At 40.3% G+C, this 23,645-nt stretch overlaps 1 protein-coding gene across 1 annotated transcript; it reads right to left on the reverse strand.

Annotated features, from left to right (window-relative positions):
* Positions 1-1,558: 1,558 nt before the first annotated feature.
* vapb (VAMP (vesicle-associated membrane protein)-associated protein B and C) lies at positions 1,559-22,195 on the reverse strand. The gene is made up of 6 exons (XM_084349103.1): positions 21,948-22,195; positions 14,403-14,555; positions 8,485-8,588; positions 7,072-7,152; positions 5,985-6,164; positions 1,559-4,192 (listed from the first exon to the last, which is right to left on the reverse strand). Exons 1-6 carry the CDS (start codon positions 22,003-22,005, stop codon positions 4,037-4,039), a joined length of 732 nt encoding a protein of 243 aa, XP_084205229.1. The 5' UTR covers positions 22,006-22,195; the 3' UTR covers positions 1,559-4,036.
* Positions 22,196-23,645: the final 1,450 nt, after the last annotated feature.

Genomic DNA, 23,645 nt, shown 5'->3' on the forward strand with positions numbered 1-23,645 from the left:
AAACATTTCTGGAGCTTCACAGCAAAACAGAACATAAAAAAAACATAAACTGACTTCCTGCAGCTCATCCAAGTCTCTATCTACTTCAGTTTTTTTAGGAGAATGCTGTAGCATTGTTTTACTGTGAAGCTACAGAAATGTTTTGTGGATGACTTAACTCCATCAGCACACATGTTTGGATTTCTGTCAGTAGAGTTTTGTAAGAGTTTGATTATTGATTAGAGGTCTGAAAGGGAGTTGGACCGTCTTTTGCTGTCTAATTGACCCAATACCATTCTTGTCTGTGATTTCCTTTTTTGGTAAACAAACAGAGTATTGTCTTTATACAAAGCCCTATAACATGCAGCCTAAATATGAAATGTATCAAGACTTATATGTACTGTAGGTAACCTCAATGTTTTTGCTAACCTTGACTGTACATGCAATATTTTTGAAAAGGTCAGAAAAGCAAAGGGCTAAAGGAAATTGAGCAAAACATCAGTGTAAGGGGGGAAAAAAACTTTTAAAAAGCAATAATTTCAGGAAATACGTTCCACTTTCTTGCTCACACTTTGATGATAAGACTGATAGCTACTGACGCCTCTTCTTCATGTTTGTAAAGTAAATACAAGGCCACAACCAGAAGCTGGTTAGCTTAATGTTAGCCCGAAGAGTGGAAATAGGGAATAGCCTGGCTCTGTCCAAAGGTACCAGTACCTCTAAAGTTCACTAATTAACAAGTCATATATAATTTGTCATATCCTTACAAAATCCAAACTGTTTTAACTACAACTTATGGTTTTGTGAGGGAGATTGGTGCAAACTGTCCTAGCTAGCAGCAGTGACTTCCTGGATTGCTGGTTACCTGGCAACCGTACGTTGAAGACAAAATGTCCGCTGCCACTTCTTTGACCTCTTCTTCAGGTCAGCAGCAAACCTCAGGACCTCTTGTAATTTTCATTTTTATAGTATTTTGATACATTCCTCCACGATTTACCTTGGAAATGGATTATTTCCCAACAGAATGTAAAATGTAAATTCATATCGGTGGGTTTCCACCGGTGAGCTCGCAGCTGTGTCTCGCTGTCGCCAAACCAAACAGCTGAGGAGCTACCGGGCCCAGGTGCACACCGGGGGGCTCCTCACACAAACTCCGCTCCGCTGCCTCCGACCAGGAGGTGCAGACAGAAACACTGTCTGGTTGTAAATGATACAATAACACAGGATGAATCACCAGGATTTTATTTTACTCGACAATTGCAGAAGCAGAAGGGGCAATGAATTTTCCTGGAGCTATATATTTTAACACCCTCATCCCACTGCAAATTGTGGTACTGCCAAATAAAGCAAAGTGGTAGGAACTAACAAGCCAACATGGCTTTGGATGTCAGTGGCAGCAGGTCTAGCTGTGACGAGAGCCTTAATAGCCAGTATTTATCTTTTCGTGATGGTATATGTGCTGCCCTTACAATGTTTTCCACTTGTAATCAATCTTGCTTCTCTTCCACCTTTAATTAAAGCAAACATGTTGTGTGATTTCATATATGTGCACCTTGTAGCCAGGAAATGACTTCACACGGTTGGGTAGGGGCTTTATTCATTTAATTTATTAAGATGCTACATAGTCCAACCAGGTTGGGTTGTTTTTATACACCAGAGAGACTACTTGACTAGGAATATTAATCTTCTTCTCAGATAGACTTATTTATTTATTTATATACATACAAAACAGTTTCCCGACTGCTTACATTGATCACGGTGATGGTCAGAGACTCCAGAACAGGTCAGTGTGTAGTGTGTTTTATCAGCCGGGCCTGGATCACTTAGTATTCACATTTCATTATTTTTGTTTGTTTAATCCCACTTAGAGCACCACTTTGAGGGTAAATGCTTCAAATAACCAAATTACAGTATATTCTGTTATTTTGAAATGGTTTCCTTGTGTAAAATTTTCCAAACAGGATTCAGTGAACAAGAAGAATTTTCTGCAAGTACTACATGACCCAGGTCTGATATAGCCCCGAGACAGGACTGTAGCTCAGGTCTGCTATGCCCTCCCTCTAAGCAGCAAGTCATCCTCAACCCAACAACTTAACAGAGATACAGTGGAAACACCAGTTCATGTTTATTTTAATGTCTCCCCCATCAGTTAGATCCATTGTCTTCGACTCCACTTAACATAAAAAGATGGTGGCATTTTGTCATTTTCGCAAAGGGGGACTACGCTCCTGCCTACTCATCTAACGTGGACATAAATATATGACCACCCGTTCTTTTTCCAAAGCTCTCCACTGCTGTTTTTTCCTCATGCAAATTTGGAGTTGAAACAATTTGAGAGTTTTTTTTGTTTATTTCTTTCTGACAAAAAAAAATAACCATTGGCTCTGGAACAGTACAACGTCATCATGTGGTCCCCTCAAGGGTATATAAGCTCGGCTCTATGCTTTTTTTTCTCCTCTCTCGCTTGAGAAAAAAAAAAAGAGTTGTATGCTGCAGGAAGATCAAAGGAGAGACACTCTTAATCATAGTGCATTAAAAATGAACATGAACTCAAATGCAGTGAGGACATAGAACGTTAATAAGCAACGGATAAATGCTGAACAAACACCAAAAAAACTGAACACAGGCCTGCAGTGGAGTGAAAAATGAAAAACAGCAAAATCATCAGCAGTGGAGAGCAGGCAGCTTAAAACACTCAGATGATCTCCGACATACATTTGCCCCGAACAACACAGAATGTCAACAAATGTATGGCTCAGTAGGAAAATATGAGAAAACAAAAAAAGAGCATGAAAAGACCAAGGTCTCTTTGTTAACAGGACCTCGGTAACCAGTCGCCTCGACATGCACCTTCTGTCCGTTTGTGGTTTCTCACTATATGTATGCATGCTTTCTGTGTGCGTGCCTGCGTATATATATGTTAATGTACTGTATGTATACCTCCGCCTTGGCCTGAGAATAACTTGCCCAAACAGGTCACAAGGCAAGACTTTCATCTGGAGAACATTGACAGAAATGATCTAATCCTACAAATCTGGAGCTCATTTCTGGTAGCTGCAATATTCTTCTTAAATGCTTCAACCCTAAATGACAAACATAATTACTTAAAATCATAAAAATGCAACAAAAACACAAAAGAGAGAAAAGAAAAACAAATCAGAAAATGTAGTTGTGCAAACCTACAGCCAAATTACACATTATTATCACCATTATAAAAGCAATTAAATTAGATTCAAAAAGTCCAGATGCAACACTCTTGTGTGAACGCATGCAATCAAACATCCCCTCTGACAACTGAGGATGTGGTGAGCACTGAGTGACAGGTGACGGGAGTAAGGTAGAGTGAAAATAAAAAGGACACAAGGATAGAAAATACCTATGGTATAGTGTTTCATACACTGATCGAGGATGCTCTACAATCAGACAAGCCGATTTTACAAAGCCAGCGATTGGAGAAGTCAGTTTGATAGCCCTGTGTGTAACCCCGACTGTGTGTGTCATCTCTCTGGTCAATCCCTTCCTTAAAGGGGGTTTAGCTGGAAGGAACACCTGGATATACTGTACAGTGGGGGGATTACGTATACATATACATAGGCTCTGGCCTCCGTCATTTAGAAAAAGAAACAACAATACACTAAAATGACATTCGCACGATTGCAAACTGACTCAGTCGCACCAACACTACCTCGCCGGTGTTAGAAAATCCATTGGTTTGAATCACTAGCATTAAATCATGTTTTTCCACTAACCCCCCACCCACAGAACCAGTCATCTGTATACATGAAACTTTGGGAAGAGGGCCAGAATGATTATGTGATGATTACGTAGAGGCAAGACCTGTAACAGTAGGTTTGTTCATTAATGATGAATCATTTCTTCTGCTTCTCTTTTTTTCTCATACATTACTTTTGAATTTTTTTTACATAAATGAGACTGAATCAAAACTAGTACCACCCCCCACCCAGCAGATATGGCATTTCTGATCCAAAATCCCAGATCCCGTGTTTGTTTTCATCCCCATCAAAGCATGCTGCGGCCAGCCGAACTGCGCTGCCGTCTACAAGACCAACTTGCCCACGATGACGCCCACGATGAAGAAGAGCACAATGAGAGCCACCGTGCGGGCGCTCAACCCATCCTCTTTCTTCATGCCAACTGAGGAGTGCTGAGATGACATCATGTTGCTCTTCCTCATCCGCAGGCCGTCGTCCTCCTGAGATTGGGAGAGAAAAGAAAGTGTGTAAAGAGGTGTGAGGAGGATAAAAGAAATAACGATGAAATACCGATGAAATGATGGAAGTGTGTTGGAGGAGGGGGAAGGGTTGTGGCGGTGAAAAGGGACGGTCAGTCGGTCAATCAGTCAATAAGATAAGATCGTATTTATTTACTAGCTCAAAGAAATAGGATCTGCTTAAATCTTCATCTGACCCAATCCCCGGAGGACGGCACAAGGCGCCAGGCTTTAACACACTTCATTTCCCAGCAGCGGGTGGGGGGGCTCTCTGTTAGTTTAATCTCAGCCGCAGGAGCAGCCAACAGTCGTTCTGCCTCTGGCAAGACCTTAAAGGGGAGGAGTTGGTGGTGGTGTTTGAGGGGAGGATGACTCTCTCTTTGCTGTCTGTGGTGTGTGTGTGTGCATGTGACATATTTCCAACCAAACCTTAACAAAACCCAATTTCAAACCTTGCTTCACTGATCACTGTGATTGATGTCACTCTCATTGATTTGCAGAACTGCTTTACGAGCCTTGAGCCCTGAGGTCTGCCACTGATTATGGATATGAGCGGTTCCACTTAATGCAAACCTCAATCTTGAGTTACTGTCTCTGCTGAAGTTAAGTAAAGGGCGGAGGACACCGCAGCGTCATTTGTGTGAATTAATTTTCCACTTCATTTGCTTATCTTGATTGTGAACATCAATCACAGCAAAAATAAGCCAAGGAACACAGGTGCGACTACGTATGTTCAGTGATGTCATCTGCTATTTTGATGATTGAGATTGAGGAGGTTGAGACAGGTTGTTTGAACTGTGCTGTGTGTTACAAAGAATCGCCGTAAGGAATGTATTAGAGGTTGAAGAATTTGTCAAAAAATAGAAAATTAGTCAGCAACAATTCTGATAATTAAGTAATCATTCAGCCATTCAGTCAGGTTGGCAGTAAGTTGGCAGTTTAACAAAAGATAAGTAAAGCTCCTGTGTGCTGGAAAAGTGAAGACACATTGTTTTAAATCTCAAACCGTCTTGCTGATGTGTAGCTAATCATTTCCGAATTGCCACAGTTATAAATACATAAAGATAAAGAAAAGGCAATTTCACAGACACTGAGATGAGAAAATTAAAAGCAGTATGGCACCACATGAAAACACTTACTGCCAAGCAATCCAACATAATAACTGACTCCCTTAAAAAAAATCATGTTTTGTGAGTTAACTCTATTAACTGGAACGCTAAATCAAATTATTTATCCCCTCTTGTAAATTTGGCAAATGTAATACATGAGGTAGTTCCTTTCTCTGTATAAAAAAACACTGTGTCAGTTCGACCCAGTGTGTTGCAGTACCAGCACTTAGGCTACTCTGTGATTAGATAAATTCGACATCACAAAGAGGAGGTGACATATTTTTAATGAGTTAGATGATTGTTTAACCCATTATCTCACATGGAAAATGACATGAGATGCAACAGGATCTGTCCGATTCAGTTCAGCAGGTGGTTGACTGATCAATCACATCACAGGTTTGCTTTGTTTCAATTAATCTAAGTAGTGAGGAGCAATATTGGAAAAGAAAAAAAAATTAAGTTTAATAATAAACAGTTAACCAGGACATGTTTTAGCTAATTGATTTAGTTCTGTTCATCAGCTTAACTTGTTTCATAAATAGTTTTCATCCTCCACAAATCCTCTGTGCACAAAGGGTGTATCTGTGGGACTGAAACTGTAGCGATACCTTTGTCTTTACTGCCTAAGAAAACCATTAAAATGGTCCACGTGTCATCACACTCACCCTGATCTGTTTGTTTTCTTCCCGTAGCCTCTGAGCCTCCATCTGCAGCCTCTTACACTCCTCCATGATCTTCTTTACCTCCCCGTCATCGAGGGTGGAGCTCATTGACTTTGGAGGCAGCGCGGAGGGATCTGACTTCAGCAAGCTGGACGACATCATTTTGTTGGATTCCATGTCGTGCTGTAAGTGGGTCACAGGGCGACAAGTTACAACAAAATAAGTTTTCAGTTGCTGCTACAGTGTCTCCGTGGCAATTCTGACCCATTACTTGGCTGGCGCTCAGGTGAAATGTTATATTTATATTTGGAGACCTGCAGACTTTCATGTACAGTACAGTATATATGCACACACAGGGCTGCAGGAACACAGAGTCCCTATCTTTACAGTATGTTTGTTGGAGTGTTCACTCAGGGGTGTCTTTCATAAGTGGATCAAGCTGGTTTCCATCAGCATTACCTCTAACGGACTCTGTGGTGCACAGTGCTAACTGGGAGCCATGTATATGTATCACACAGCTCGTAATGAATTGAAAACAGCTACTACGGGTCCTTTTCCCTCCTTGTGTTCATGAAACCAGCAGAGATATCGTCTCTGCAGCTGTGTGGGGTCTGAGAAGAATCACAACAATAATAAACTGCATGTGAGAATGAACAAAGTGGCCCTCTGAAGGGCAGCTGATGCCTGAGAGAGAGGTGGAGGAAAAGGATGAAGACTAAGATGGTTTAGTGAAAAAGGGGTAGAGGATAGAGACGTAGAGAGAGAAGGCAGATACAGCAGATCTGTAAAGAGGTGGGGTGCTGTAAAACAACAATAAACATCATCTATAAATAATGCAGCTTCTCCTTGAGTCAAATACTAACAAGCAAACATCCACAGAAAAAAGCAATAAAGGGAATAAATCCAGCAGCACAATACATAATGGATGACAATTAAAAATACATTGTGGCACCCTGCTGAGGCGTGTGATTTTGAAGGTATGAGCAGGAAGCACGAATCATTCCCTGTAGTGTCTGAGATATATCTGTAGTGACAGTGAAAACTGACACGGTGAGGCGAGGAGAGAAATGAGGCAATATTGTGTGCTTACCGTCTTTTCGTTCTCCGCTGGCATCTCAAACACACACCTCAGCTTGGAGTCCATCAGCTCTTCTGGTTTAGCCTCCTTCCACTGGAGAGACGGGGAACAAAAAATAAAGAAAGAAGACAATCAACATATTGATGCTTTATTATGTAATCGAGGCAGAACAATCCATTGTGTGTTTTTCTATGTTACATGTTTATATCACATCAGATTGGATTCTTGGCTGTTATAAGCCAGTGTACAAGCATGTTAGGAATAAAGACAAAGGGACGGATGTCAAATCAAAGGCACCAAAGGGAGTGTGAGAAGGTAGCTGCCTGCTGATAATGGTTCAGATACACCTCCTGCTGTCAAAGGGTCTGAGGCCACTTAGCAAAAACACCAGACAACGATGATGGATAAAGAGTTGTCCACGTTTTGTACGTGTTAGTGCAGTTAGGTGTTTTTATTGTTGCCTACTTTACTCCTTTTTGTCTGTGTGAAGTCTTTTGAGTCTCGGTTATGATATGATTTGGAGATTTTGAATTTGATAACAGACAAGGTTTAACCATATAGAATAAAGTGCGCTCAATTTTGACTGTTTTCTGAGTGTTTTCTCATGTTTGCATTAGTCAACTAGTATAAGTTTAAAGTTTAGTTTAAACATCAGGGAAATTCAAACAGGGAAAGTTGTTAGGAACATCCCAAATAAGCAGCCTGATGTTTACGGAAAAAAAACCAAAAAACTAAACAAAATGTATCTGTGAGTAGGATTATCTTTTTGTAAATACTCATTCAGACTGTGTTCTTTATCAATATACATTTTAAACACTTTCATAAACAGCTGGACTGTTATCAGGGAGATCTACTCTGTTCACTGTTCCCCAGATCTCGTGTAAATCAACAATGAAGAGAAATTAACCACCAGGAGGACTGCAGTCTGTCTCTGTTGTGCTTTTAATACAACTTCACAGTCACAGGCTTGCACAGTAACCCACCAGGATTCAGGCTCTACTTCAGTGCAGCATCTCTTTTGTAAGAGTCACTCAGGGTGATTATGTGTGTCTGTGTGAGTGTGAGTCCCAACATCATACCAAATTCTCTGTAATGATGATTTACTGTAAGTATGTTGGCCAGTGATCGCAGACGCATGACTTTGAGACCACACACACTGTAAGGACTGGACTGAGCTCATTGTGTTTTTTATTGCTGTGTGTCAGCACTGCGACACAGCCTCTCATCCTGGCTGAGAGTTGCTGATCCATTGCCTCTTTCCTTACAGTTAATCTCTATGAATGTATTTCCTGTCCAGAGTTGATTACAGTGTCTGCTGTAGGAGTAACCCAGTTACATCTGTGTGCAAAGCATTTTAGTTTAAAGCATTTGTGGCTAAAAATATGCTGATGGTGAAAGATGATTTAAGGAAGGAGATACACTCACCACTCCCTCCATGTCGGTCATGTCAGGAGGTGCTAACAGGGACTGGACCATGAACTTGTGTTTGCTCTTCTCATTGGGATCGTAGTCAAAAGGCTGCAGCATAACTGAAAAACAAAGAGACAGTCAGCGTCGGCATAGGAAGGAAAACATGGTAAATAAGGTAAAGATTTCAGGATGTTTTCTCTCACCCTCCAGAAGAGAAATGTTAAAACATGCTGTAAAATCACAGCAAAGCAGAGTGTTTAGGATTGTTAAAACAACTTGGGACAATGTTTTGGGGTTGGGATCACTTCAAGGGCTCATGAGCAACCCTGCAGGGTTGCAAGTGGTGTAATTCAAAAATGGGTTCACAAATTCAGATAGAAAATTCATGTGTTTATGTATTATTTGACTGAACTGAATTGCTCAAATTCAACTTGTCATTTTTGGATCTCTTGGTGTATTTTCTATCTGAATTTGTGAGCCAATAAAATACTTCGTTTTTGAAATTGCACAACTTTAAATATCTACAAAGAGGGTAACTCAGAACACATGACTTCAGACAGATGGTTTTTTGAAGATAAATATTGAAGAGCTAAGAATTCAGTGGCATAACATAAGTTGTAAAATGTGAAATTAGATATTCAGTTGCTTATGTGATTAAAAATATTATTTTTATTAGCTTCTATACATGTGTGACTTATGATGAGGGGTTGTAGACAATCACTGCTTCATTTAAAGATATCACTGCTCTACAGGGTCATTAGTGATACTACGACTACTACTTCTAAGTCACTTACATAGACACAGACTACGCATATTCACGATTATTTATTTTTCTTTAGTTAAAAACAGAAAACTAAAGAGTAATGGGTCCGATATGTGACAAAGGATGCTTCCCAGCCCCCACAGTGTGAACAGGAAGCCCCCGCGTAAATATTATAGTAATTTTTCTTGCTGTGTGAGTCCCTCAGTTTTATTTCCCTTTTTTTATTCCCCATCCTGTCATCCTCAGGACACTGAGACAGGAATACAATGTGATTTGTGGCTACAATCTGCCTCACCAAATACGAAACAAGCACTTATGGAATGCCAGCGATTAAGCCGTAACTTCTCTTTGTCAGCAACTTTCCATCACTCTCCATTTACTGTGTCCATTTCTCGGATTAAAGAGGAATTAGTGAGTATCAAATACCCATATGTTTGTCAAATGTTAAAATAGGGCCTTCACGTCTTCAAGGCTCTGGGCTTGCTCGGAAAAACTGGTGGAGATGATTTATTTCTAAGTTAGTGTTACCATGACAGAGAAACACTGACGGATCTGCTAATACCCCGGGGGGTAATCTTTCTAACAGCTTCCAACCCTGTCCTTTTCTTTCTTAACATTACATATCGCTCTAACAGAAAGCAGGTGTGGGGTTGGAATACTTCTTTAACCCATCACCACATCAGTCCGCTCACTCGGTGGCGTGTTATTTGATGTCATTCCAATGACTGAGAAGGTATTTCAAAGCTGTAACAATGATTTACAATGATCACTTTCTTATGTTAGCATTCAAGAGCAGAGGGGATGGAAGTGGATATTGATTGGTGATCTGTGTCTCCTTTGACTTCAGTTCTTAAATGAGGGTGTAATTGAAAGGCATATTTTGACATCAGTACCAATGCCTGCGTGATTCTTTGGCTTTCACTAGAAAGAAATGACCTCCTAATTCAAAAGCCGGCACGGCTATCAGGATGGTTTAATATACGACACATGCCAATTCTCCCCAGAGTGGAAAACCTCAGAGATGTAGTGCACCATTACAGCAATCAGGGCAGTTCAATAATCGCAAACCAGAAACAGACGGCATGAACAGATTGAGAACGTCCTGTTTGAGTCAGACCCAATTTGCGGGGCCATCTACCTTGGAGTCCAAGGGGACAATACTGGAGAATGGAGGCAGGAAAGCATGCAAGCTCTTTCAGCAACAGTGAATAAAATAAAAAAGCCTGAGATTAAAAAAACATGGCACTGTGGGGGAAAGGGGATTTAAATCATCTTTGATCTCCAGTCTTTGAACACACTTTTATAAAAAGCTACTTCTGCTAATGCCATGATTTAGTGTTCTTCCCTCACACTGGACGACCATTTATAAAACTCACAGAGGCTAATTGTAGTCAAGCAGGATGGTAATCGCCTGCATGCTTGTTTATGATGAATGGAACCATTAGAGGGGTGAGGAAGGGAGGCAAGAAAACTTTCCTTTCCTGCCTCTACTTAATTGTGTCCCATGAGACGAGATGCTCACATGTTCGCTAACTGTTTACCTTGAAGTGCTTACAAAGTTTCACCCGTGGTTCCTGTTCCTTCATAACGACAGCACATACACAATAGAATTATTACAGATAAGTCTCTACAAGATTCACTACTGTAGGGCTGCAACTAATGATGTGTTTGGTCTATGAAGTGTCAGAAAAAAGTTAAAATGTGTTTCCAAATGTCTTGTTCTGTCCAACTGACATTAAACACCAAAGATATTCCATTTGCAATGATATAAAAAGAGAGAAAAGCAACACGAGAAGCTAGAACCACAGAAAATGTTGTAACTTTTTGCTTGAAAAGTGACCTAGGGTTACACAATATGAGTGAAAAAACTAATCTAAAGCTTTCATATGCATTAGGCAGGCTTTAAGTTTGTTTTTATTGCTGTGTGTCTTGGTTTGTCTAATGTACTGAGTCTTTCTTTGAGTGTGAATGCAAAGGATTTGTATTAATATAATTTTGTTCATGAAGTTGTTAGTGAAAAGAATGCCCGCTGGAAGAGTAGCTACTGTTTGAATACAGAAGGTAATAGGGATTTTAATAAACAAACAAACAAACAAACCAGCCAACAAACAATATTATGACTGCGATATGATTCGCAATATTGTTGTTTCTGCATCACAAATGTAGTTTTTACTGAAAAAAACAAACATTCAGACAACTGAATGACAACTTCATTGACAACCTAATCCTTTCTACTTTTCTTAAAATCTGTGGCTCAATTCAAAACAGAAGCAAAAGTAACTAGCGTCTGGGAATCTGTCTTACATTCCCATTTTCAAAGAGTTATGTCACTCAACTTCGATAAAAGTACAAAACTTAAAACCTAAGCATTTCCCTGACCCATTTAATGTGAATACTCGGCAGCATAACAGGAAAAAAAGTTGAAGAAAAAAAGGAACAAATGTGCCAAAAAACAAAAAGATGTCTCAGTTCATCGATTGAAGCACTGCACTGATCAACAACAATTCAGAACAAGATATGAGGTGAATTTGCTTCGTTAGGAAACAATGTGACACAAAACAAGAAATGATTTGACACATAACACTATATGGCTTATTGTTACACCCATATTTATAACGGTAGCCTTTTCATAGTCTCGCTTGTGAAAAGGGTGCTCCCCTTCTACTTTGTCCAGTATTACTCAACACAAAAACCTGGTCAAAGAGCAGCAAACCTATTGAGACAGCATAGCGTGGGAGTGAGGAGGAGAGTGAAGTCAACCAGAGTTACAAGCGATACACGCCTGGAGGGAAAACTCACCAGGATGTAAGAGCTAACTCTCATAAAACGCATTCATATTCAGACTTCTCAGGGTAGCAGGATCTCACACCTCTGATTGTGCTCTCCTGGGTCCATCTAATTCAATAATCTTTAAGAGGTAAAAAAAAAATACTGACACTCGGAAACCTTTTTCAGGGTGGGAAATAACAAAAAAATCAGCTACCACTTAGAGACAAAGGTGTTATAAGAATCTATTCAGTGGGTAGAATAGCAAACCGACCAAGTGTGTCTTATATTAGCAGAAATGTTTTGTCAATCAATAAAGACAAAATCATCCTTTTCTTGTCCTGTCATAACAAAGGCGCACAATAAATTAGTGTAATTGGAAGCTAATGATACTGATTTTTATTGTGGTATAATATTTTGCTTTCTTCAATTTTTGGTATGTTAACATGTCCCAACTATCTCAGACAAACTTCTGACACATTCTCAATTGAAGCTCAATATTTGTGGACACAAGGATTTTTTAAACATTCACGCCACATATTTTTCCACTGGATGCTGCTACATTAACACCAATCCACCTCAGCAACATTCCTGTGGTCATGGCTACATTGAACATATACAGTTACAGATGGGTTAAGCTTCAAAAGAAGTGTGTTTATCCTCAGCTGAGCCAGCAAATGACACATCTCGAGGATGAAGGTAGACTGCTCCCTTGCACCCTGATGCAAGTGGATGTCTATGTAGCTTTAGTGCTGCTTTGTTAAAAATTACAGGACAGAAACACGAGACAAACTGAACTGCAACAAGTTATAGATAATCAATATGGATAGTGTGATGTTAGTTTGGTGAATGACTATTTGTGCTTTCACAAAAGAACAACAACAACAACAACAACCAAGCAGTGTTTATGTGCCAATGTGTATAAGTTGTCAATCCTGCACTGATGTACAGTTATGGTCACTGTGTGTCAGTTAATAAATGTATCAGCTTCTCAGTTTCCACTTTTGTTTCCCATCTGCTGGAAAAGTGTAAGGGTTGAGGTCCTTGGTGGAAACGGAAAACAGATTTTGTGTTCAAATGGTGCTATACCAAAAGTACTTTTGGCGAAATGAGGCTTATGTGCGGTGTTTTCATTCATTTCGACTGATCAGATTCCTGCTCATGTTGAAGGTGGTCAGTTTATTTAAGAAAGGACAGTGAAATATAATGAAACGCATGGTAATGCATGTGTAAAAGCTACAACAAGCCATGTGAAATTCTAGATGGCATTAGCGACACGAGCTGTTTTGTTGGCCAAATTGAAATGGGATAGGTCCAACGGGCAGAGGGTGTGGAGCACAACCATTAATATTGGTGTTTCTTGTCCCACCCTATTAGGTGCAATAAGGCATTATTGCATTAGGAGTCACAGAAATGTCAATCGGTACTGTACACACCCACACACCCACTCCTGAGAAGAGGTCTAATCAACTAAGATAGGTGAAATCACATGTACAAGTTTACAGCGTACAGTTTACTGTCAGTGTGCAGGGCCTTTAACAGACCAGCAACTTAATGTGTGTTTCATTTAAAAGCACACAATATCTGAACCAAACTACCTGTTGTGCTTCTAAGTAAACAGAGGAGAACAAATCTGAGTTGTCCCTGAACACAGCCTAGACAGAAAGTCGATACTGGCCATGCCATATATTTGCCTAACTACATTCTCAGAAAAGCAATCTCCTTTTGGGACTCAAACCTGTGACCTTTCTCAGCCCAATAAGGGCTAAAAATGATGGCAACTCACAGAGCGGACTGTGCTGATGTCTCGCTGACTGCTGACTGCAGGCCCCAGTGACACAGTTTGCAGTTGTTGACACCAGATCAGGGAGGTTGTAAAATGAGTCTGTGGCTGTAAATGGCAGAGGTGGCACAGAGTGGAAACACTAGCTGTACCTGTCTCCCTCGAAGTGCACGGCTGGGTATGAGGCCTGCCAGGAGGGACTGGGCTGAGAGGACGAGGGAGTGCAGGGTAACAAGAGAGGAGTAGCATGTGTGTTCATGTAAAAAGTGCAAACCTATTTAGGATACTAGAGAGATTATCAAGATACAAATATTCACATTTAAGAAGTTGGAATTTTTACTTTTCTTTCTTACAAAATTGCTCAAACCGTTAAGTCACTGCTGCAGAAATAAGGGTAACAACTAATTATAATTTTCAGTTTCAACCATGTAGTGTATCTCAACAAAAACAACACATATCCATCACACCTTACCAGAAATTATACCTTCAAGTTGATTATTTTGTCTGACCAGCAATCAACTAATCGTTTCATGGTAGCAGCTACATGTTACATTAGTGAATTAAGTTAACTTTCAGGCAACTTTAATGACCCGAACTCAGTCCCGCTTTCTCAATCATTACCTGAGACGTTGATTGAGGTGCCTGCATCGATGATTCCACTGTTTGGCCGCACACAGTACCGGCGCGGCGCTGTCGTCTTCACCTTGAAACACACATTCCTGTCTGTAGGGTTGGAGAGCTTGAGATTTGTGGTGACCACGTCTGAGAATGGACCTGTGAAGACAGAAGATAAACACTCATTACTTATAAAACATGAAGTTTTCTTTAACAAAATACACTTTTACAAAAGCTATACAATGTCCTTAGCAGACAGCAAAAGCAAAAAGGATTATCAAAGATTGCTGAGGCAAAGAAATATTTAAAAAAAAGGCAGAGGCAAAACTTGCAACTGCACCAGTCCCATTAAATGGCAACAAATCATAGGAACATCAATTCAAATTTTAATTTTGATCTTGGCCAAAAAGAAGTTGTGATCTCACTCACCGCACACATTAATTTCAAAATACTATTCGTCAGTTGAATTGTTCGAACGCCAAATGGCTGGAGAAAATGACACATGTACACAGACTGATGGAGAATAAAACTAGTACTGGCAAATAAACTCAAAGGAGCTTGTAATGTGTGTGAACTGAGCCGTAAGAAAGTGACATAATCGAAGCAAATGAGCGTCTTTTAGAGAAAAACGATCAAAATAAATCAAAATGCAAATCCATCATCTGCTGCTGCAGAAAAAGCACCAGTCTGAATGAAAATACACTGACAAACAGAAAAATAAACAGCAAAGCTGTCAGACGGAGCACTTTATATAAAATGAAAACAGTATGTCTCTACGCCAACATATCAAGGAAGTGGGAGCTTCATTTGATTCAGTCGAAGAGTGTAAATTGTAATTAGTATGTTGTAATATATGGCAACATTCATGTTGAAACACTTGTGAACCATATTTCAGGAAATTCTGCCGCATATTTAACACAGTAAAACACTTTAACACTGTGCAGAAACAGGCTGATCTGAGCTTTATTTGGGGCCAAGGTTAAAATAAATTAGATGACTGAAATGCCTGTGGGTAGAGCCTGTTAACAATATGACATGTATGTTAACACATTAAAATGTGGTTTAACTGGATGTGACTTTAATTATAACAAATTCAATCTGCTGCCCGCAATTTAGACCTTCTGCCGCATATTTTCTTTATTTGACCTGACGTTTGGATAAACAGAGTTTTACTGCCAATGCAACTAATGCAAGTTTGACTTGGAGTTGTCTGTTTCTCACATTACACCCTAAAATTTTACATCTCAGTGATACAGCCTGGTGAGAATTTATCTGTTATTATGTCAGGAATGCACAAGAAACCATCTGTTATTTCTTTCTCTTTTAACATCAGTCTTTAGATTTGATGTCAACTAACGATGTCTCGTCTGTCCACTTGATTAAGAGAATCAATTCTAAGAGTAAACAGCGTGTACAAATCTATAAATCACAGGCTTCTACCACTGCACAACCATGATCAGAGGAGCTGAGGCGGTTTGGCCTCAGCTAATTACAGCTATCATTGTCGATGCAGGCCACATCTCTCTGAGGCTCTCACGAGGCCAGATGTATTTAGCTGCACAGATTTGTCAACAATGCTGAAAATCCTTACAACAAAAAAAATCTGCAAATCAACACTGTGCCACATTTAAAGGTGAGCGAAGGTTAAGTGAACAAGCCATCTGGACTGAAGCACTAGATTTTAAGTGGTTTTTGCAGGGCAAGTCAAGTCGATAACTTTTTCCATGTTACTTTTACGAAGGTATGATGTTTTTGCTCTTTTTCGCACATGTATCAACAACTTGTATTTTAACTGTCTGGTAAATGGCTAGTTTCATTTAGTTTTGACACATTTTGTTGGTTTTAACCTCATTAAAAATCCTTGTTGCACAGCAGCCACATCCTGTTTATGACTGATCGTTTCTATTGGCTATTAAATTATATGTTGGTCAAGGTAATTCTCGACCTCGAGATAATGTCTGAGTCTGCGGGAGTACAGAGAAATGGGGACATGACAAAGGGGAAATATAGGAGAGGCATAGGAATAACCAACAACTCACCCACCAATCACCCTGCATGGCCCAGCTAATCATAACTATAACAGGCTGGACACACTGGATGCCTGTGTACTGCGTGGCGGCTGCGTTGCTGAACTGCTGCTGCTCACTCGAGTGTTTGTGTTGAGATAGGCTGCGTTGCTGCTGCAGCGCGGCTCCTGCCTGTTAACATGGAGTTTGCCTCTGACAAATATCAATAAATAAGATGACGTGACTTTCCGTTATCCCCTTTGAAAGAGCGAGAAAAAGCAGGAGGGGGAAAGAGAGGGTGGGTGGGAGAGAAAGTGAAAGTAAATGAAAGAAACTGGCACAGGAAAGAAACTGCCCCTCACCTTTTTTGTGTATCGTCTTCAAGTCTGTGAAATATTTTACACATACAGACATTAAAACTGCTGTGAAATGCTGGTATGATGTGGATTTGTCTGTCTACAGATCGTTTTCAGGTCTATTTTGCCGAAAACCGCACGCATGTTGCAGTAGAAAGAGGTGAGCCCTCACCCCAAATCTCTAGATCACGTGACGCAGCAGCAACACTTGACAACCGTGTGAAAAGCGCGACTGTTTAGAGCTTCAAAGCTTTAGTAAGAATTGGGGGCACTTTCATTAATTATGTACCTAAATACTTTGCTATTATTGTGCTCATGAGTCTAATATAGTGTTGTCACTTTGTACATTGTACTTTGTGTTTACTTTTGCAACATTGAGGGCATAAAATTTTAGTTGTTGATTAAAAGATAAATATAAACAGGCCATAACATGACAACAAGATAGGACTTTTCTTTTCTTGGAGAGAACAGCACAATGACTGTAGTAAACATAAAATATTAAACTTCAGAAGTCATGAACAGGAGGTAAGATGTCAACTACTATCCCTGCCACCAAAGTCTCAAAAGCCAACTTGACAAGCGAGCGTTGAGCAGTTAAATGGTAAATGGTCTGCATTTATATAGCGCTTTTCCAGTCCTCTCGGACAGCTCAAAGCGCTTTACAATACATGCCACATTCACCCATTCACACACACATTCATACACTGATGCCGGAGGCTGCCATGCAAGGCGCCAAACTGCTCATCAGGAGCAATTTGGGGTTCAGTATCTTGCTCAAGGACACTTCGACATGTAACTGGGGGGAGCCGGGATTCGAACCAGTGACCTTCCAATCACTAGACGGCCCGCTCTACCTCCTGAGCTACAGCCGCCCATTGCTGCGAAAAATATATAAGACGTGGGCGGCAATTCAGAGGTCCAGAGGCACCAGGAAGATTCATAAGTAAAGTTATTGCACTCACATTCAATACCCGCCACAAACGCAAGCATCAACTCACACTTTACTTCATCCTAAAATGACAAATGAGGTGATTGAATTTCCTCTTTGGTGTAAGGTTTTTTTTTTCATTTTGGTGGTAATGACATTAACAGAAAATCTGTTGGATATGAGAACTCTTTCACAAGTACAGTAAGAAAAGTACCAACACGTGCAAACTTAATCTGGCTAATGCATTGACCCTGGAGAGTCCAGAGTCTAATGAGTCTTCTTTGATATTATCAGCACATTACACATATTGTAGGCAGTGAACACTCACTTCTATCCTCAATTAAACTCCAACAAATCTCATTCTGTATTACCTAAGTGCTCCCTCACAAAACCACAGTGTTACATGTCATTAATTTATTCCTGTTATTTCTGGCAACAGCTTCTTTAATGACTCCAGAAACTGCATAGCGCGATGTATCCAGAGAGCTAACTGGCAAACGTTAGTCACTCCTGTGTATTTCCAGTACCTCTTTCGAGAGCAGAGCTAAATCATAGTCAAGTGAGGGGCCGTGACGAATGAATGTATGACTTCCCAAACTTAGCGGACAGCGTGCCAATACCGCACACTTTACATCAATCACACTTGCAGAAACTTTATTTTGGAACTTTACAGTAATAACAAACACAAATGAAAATGATTCGATCGCTTTGAAAAAGGTCTTAACTTATTTGCAGGAAATGTCACTTTGCTCTTTATATGATACACATCACATTTAGTGACCCACCAACATATTAGTAGACATGTCTATTGGTTGATTTAGATTTTGGGACACGGTCAGATGACGTTTTTCAATCCACTGTAGATATTCTCTGGAAAAACACAACTCATCATGACTTCGTGCAAGTGTTGACATTAAACCGAGCTATTTTTGAAAAACCTCCAGTAATCCAAATTAGATTTTCACCTGTGATTTATGCCACCATTACAAACCCCAAAACTCCAGCCAGGACAAGTCTTCTAATCAAGTATAGTTTTCTTACAAAATAACAAATTAGGCCACTACGGTAGCTGTTACGGTGAGCAGAGTTTAGAGAGGCACCCTTGCTGTGTATGAGAACATGGAGCTATTTCAGAATTAGCACATACACCAGATTCAAGCTAAAGTTTCAGCTCTGCAAACATCCAAAGCAACTGACACTTCCCTTCCCCTTTGAGCAAAGACAGAGAGGAAATTCAGACCCTCACAGGCTTGGCTTGACTTCTGAAGGCTTTTAATGAAAGGGACTCACGCCACCGACTACTGTACACCTGATCTACTACTTCCTGAAAGTTTCTCGGGATAGCGTCCAACTCACAATAACCGCAAACTGCAGTTAAAAACTATTATGAAGAGCTGATATTTGAAGCTGTCGTCTTTCAAGGTTGGATTTTATTAATAGCTGATAAAAAGTGAGAAGCCGGGATTTTTTTTTGTAAAGATCTGTCAATAATACCCCTGACGAAGTCCAGTCTCTAACACTTAAAAGTATTTGGCCAACAGTTGGCCTGAGTCTAGGCCTAACAAGTTGCTACTAAGAGACCTACTATCTATTTCCTGAAGTTTCACACTGCATGCCTATGTATTACTTGCAGCCTGAGTATTGGCATGTGATTTGTGGTGTCGTCTAGTATACTGAGAAGGCACATAGGTCCTTCTGTCTGGATAACACTCATGCATGCATCAACACATCTGATTAGACACTTGATATAGGCCTATGTAACATACTTCTTCTGATGGGCTGGTATCTGTGGACCGCTTCAATACCTCCTTTCTAAATCATTGCACAAGGTGTATTAAACTATAGGTAACCATGGCAACAGTGTGTTTGCTTCATGCCAAGTTATCAGTAAAAGGATGAAGCTGGTGATGTTCTGGTTTTTCTTATTGTCAACAAATCCCGTGAGAACACCAAAACCAACAACAAATTCATCATATTAACAAGTATTGCCTGTTTAGCCAAAGCATGATATAGCTTATTCCAACAAAAACAATTCAGGACATACAAAATAACCCACGTGTTATACCGCATGGCATGTTCCTTTAGTATGATGACTGAATATTTTCAGTCAATCCCACGTAGTCCTGATGCTTTTAATACTCACAGCTACATTGGATATGTATTAATCTGCAGATGAAAATTGTCAAAGTATTGAGAGATGGACTAACACATTACTCCTTTTGGGTCTTTTCATGACACTTGTTGTCAGTAAGAAACTAGAATGGGACTCATTAAAGCGCATACCTCCAACAAGTCCCAACAACTTCCTTTGATTCGATCAAGCCTAATCCAATATCAAACTCAATAGTCCTAAATTTTAAACCACCCAGAACTGCTTAACTATAATTTAAGCTCAACAGATATAGGAGCCACATTAAGTTGCAATCCCTCATAGAGTGAGCTCCCTAAATACGCCTGTTTGTTTTCATCAAGGTCCATGCGTTTTTCCCTAAGAAATAAACGAAAATGTAAAAAAAAAAACGCCCTATCTCACAAAGTTAAAGCAAGTGAGAAAAAACTTTTCTTTACACTATTTTTTAGATTGTAATGCAGAAAAAGACACAGTGGGATGGTTCATAATGATTTAATTCCCAGTAACTTAGTAAGTTTATTGTTTAACTGTAAACTTTCCTGCCTCCGTCACACCCACCCATGCCACAGTCTCTTCTTCACCCTGCTGCCATCAGGCAAAAGACAGTAGTATCTGCTGCTGTACCACCACATTGAAAAGCATCTTCTTAGCAACTCCTTAACTCATCCTCTGCACTCCACCATTAAGAAAAATGTTTTGTCTTGTGTTGCAACAAAGGGACTACAGCTGGCATTTTGTCAAATAAATTAACCTTGGACCTTAATATGTCACAAGAGTTTGATAACCACAACTGAGGGATAATTGCAAAAAAATATTAATATTGGCATCGCTCAAGCTCTATAACAAACCTCTGTTGTGTTCATTATCTCCCTCTGCCAGGGCACGCCATTGTATACTGTTGCTTATACAATTTACTTCATTAATATCTGCAACACATGGGTGGCTCAAGCATAACTACACCTTAACCTGTTGAATACATGCATAATGTGCCATTACACTATGATCAAAGTTAAAAAAAAATAAACACAAATAAGGCAATGTTGATGCCCAGCAATATGGTACTTCCACCTTACAGTTCACATGAGAGATACAGATAACCAGCATGTCATCTTAACCATACTGTGATCTAACAAATCAGTTTGGTTTGATTTGCCAAAGCTCATCCAACTACAATGAACCCCATGGATTTTTGGGGTAAACAGTGGCACATTTCTTTTTGATTTAATGGGTGTTTTGAGCATCATCAACCAAACACCACTGTTTTGCTTTGCGAGACTTACAGCTCATATATCCTAACCTCATTACTGATTAGTGTTCTTTGAATAATTAAAAAAACATATTAAACTGTGAAGAATCTTACTCCAAAGCTCAAGGTGCAATATATCAAGCTGTGGCAGGATCTCTGTTATCTGTTGCAAAACACAAACAATAATACCATATGTTTATGTAACATTATTTGGGCCTAAAGCAACGTGACATCTTGCAGCCAAATGCCGAGCTTTACTGAAATGTCTCTAAGCGACTGTAAAGCCCAAACGATAAGGATGGTGGGCATGTTGATGAGCCGTAGTTAAGACATATTGAGCAGCCAGAAGCTGCCCAGTTATTTGGTCCTGTGAGCTGTCACGTTATTAAATGACAGCTGGCTGGCCAACAGAGCGAGACAGCCAATCAGAGAGCGTGCTGGTGTTAGCTAGCTACACCTGCTAAGGATGTTGCAGCTTATGTGAAATGAAAGGTTGTAAATTTAAAAGCCAATTACGTTGTCAAATATTTTCTTTATGAGTGCTATTTCCCAGTGGACGTGCGCTTAGTGTCTCGCACTCGTAAAGCGCTTTAATAGCAGTTGCTGCAGCAGAAATGTGTGACAGGGCCTGGCTAGCTTAGCCGTCGGAAGCTAATCCAGCTAGCTACCCAGCTAGCTAGCCAGCTAGCTGCCGAGCTGTCAGTTGACCTGCCGTCCTTTCAGAGCAGTCTTATTCCCTTCAAACGAGGGCGATATTGTCAAAATGTGGACAGCGGCTTCTCTCCGGTGTGGTTACCGTAACACTGTCCTGCCCCCCCCCCTTCCTAACCCCGCAGGCAGAGGCAGCTCCCCCCTCCCGTCCAAGCCGGGCCCTCCCCTCTTACCTCGGAATTTCAGTTCGTGCTGAGGCTCCAAGAGCAGAACCTGTTCCGGCCTGGCCATATCCCAACAGCTGGAGCGGGGTGATCGCACTGCAACCAGTTCCTGTCGGCTACCCCCGTGTTAGGACGTTGTTGAATGTTGCAACGTCAATAGAGGTATATTATCAATGAATTCGCTGTGGATATCCTGTCCCCCCGGTCACTGGTGCTACTCGAGCTACTAACGGCTGTTGTGATGCAGCAGGAAGGGACTGAGAGACAGCCTGGTGACGTCACTGCCTCTGCATAGCCACCCAGCGGGGAGGGTGACAGGGTGATGATAGGTGATGCCAGGGTGCACCCAGGGATAGTGGGGCCACCACCTCAGGTTTTCTTACAGTGGAAAAGTTAAAATGAAAGGACATGCGGGTTTTCTACTCTACTAGCTGAATATGAGATAATTATGAAGGGTGCAAACTTGCTGACTTGACTCTGGTGGATCAATTGTTTAATAGGGGTGGCACTTTCTTTACATATTAAGTTGTTATTACAATACAACATCCTTGTAACACCTGGGAATTCTGCAATCGTACCCTTCTGGTTGGCTTTATGCAGGCTACAGGTAAAATAACCGTGTATTATTTATCAGGTGTTAGGCTCCCTTACCTTAATGAACTTAAGTATCAAAAGTAATTTTATAGAAAAAAAAATGTAGGATTCGTGAATATGAAATGTAGGACTATCTATTGGTTGACTGGGTATCAGACTGGGTGATTATCAGATCAGATATTCAGCATTTTTCTGATCACTGGAATCATCCAATCGGCGTTAAATAAACTTAAAATGTGCAACGTTGCATTAGATGCCATATGTAATCTGCAAAGTAACCAGTGGCTAAAGTTAGCAAATAAATGTAGTGGAGTAAAAGTACAATATTAGCCTTCAAAATGTCATTGGGTGACTATAAATTGACAGAAAATAGAAATACTCAAGTAAACTACAAGCACCTCGAAATTGGAGAAAACAGCTAGAAGATAACATAAAGTGAATCCTAAAAAATTGTTTTGCATACACTCAGTTTGTTTTCCCATGAATCCAAAAGCTGTTATTACTATAACCTTGTGTTTCTGGTGCATTATGAGTTATCTCACCATGATATCTTGAGTTAATATAGCAGAACAAACACAGGTGTAAGTAATAACAGTAATGATGGCTCCATTCCAATTAGGTGGATCAATGAGCCAGTATGCACACTGCGAGCACTCTGGCACACCTGAGCATCTGAATATAATATGCATCCATGATTAATGTTATTAGTTACACCTGCGTTTGGACGTATGGCAACAGCGCAGAGTAAGACATCGTGAAACACTCTCATGTTCTCCTGGACAGAAAGCAGCTCGATGGCAAATTGAGTAATTGGAACTGCACCAGTATTACAGTGTACCTCTAATTAATTCATAAATCAGTTTATTTTCCACGTGTCAAGTTAGCCTTTATTTTCTCCCGCTTTACACAAGTTCCAATTGTATGTAACGCTTCAATAATAATATATTGATACCTCAGAAATGAGCCCTTAAATGTGCAATATAGCTTGTTAGCTCAGTCAGCCACGAAGTTAGCGGTCTAGAGGTTTTCAGGCGCGGTTGGTAGAGGTGTACTGATATTCCTTCACATTCTGTTGATCATTTTAGTTTTTCAATTTTTTAATGTTTGAAGCTA

The sequence above is a fragment of the Pagrus pagrus genome (genome assembly GCF_965226575.1).
Source record: "Pagrus pagrus genome assembly, chromosome: 3".
In the NCBI taxonomy this organism is placed as follows: domain Eukaryota; kingdom Metazoa; phylum Chordata; class Actinopteri; order Spariformes; family Sparidae; genus Pagrus; species Pagrus pagrus.

Coding starts and splice junctions, on each gene's coding strand:
- vapb (XM_084349103.1), bottom strand. CDS start 22,005: ATGGCCAGGCCGGAACAGGTTCTGCTCTTGGAGCCTCAGCACGAACTG. Junction 7,153..8,484: donor TGACCGACATGGAGGGAGTG/GTGAGTGTATCT, acceptor CCGTCTCTCCAG/TGGAAGGAGGCTAAACCAGA. Junction 6,165..7,071: donor CAGCGGAGAACGAAAAGACG/GTAAGCACACAA, acceptor ACCCACTTACAG/CACGACATGGAATCCAACAA.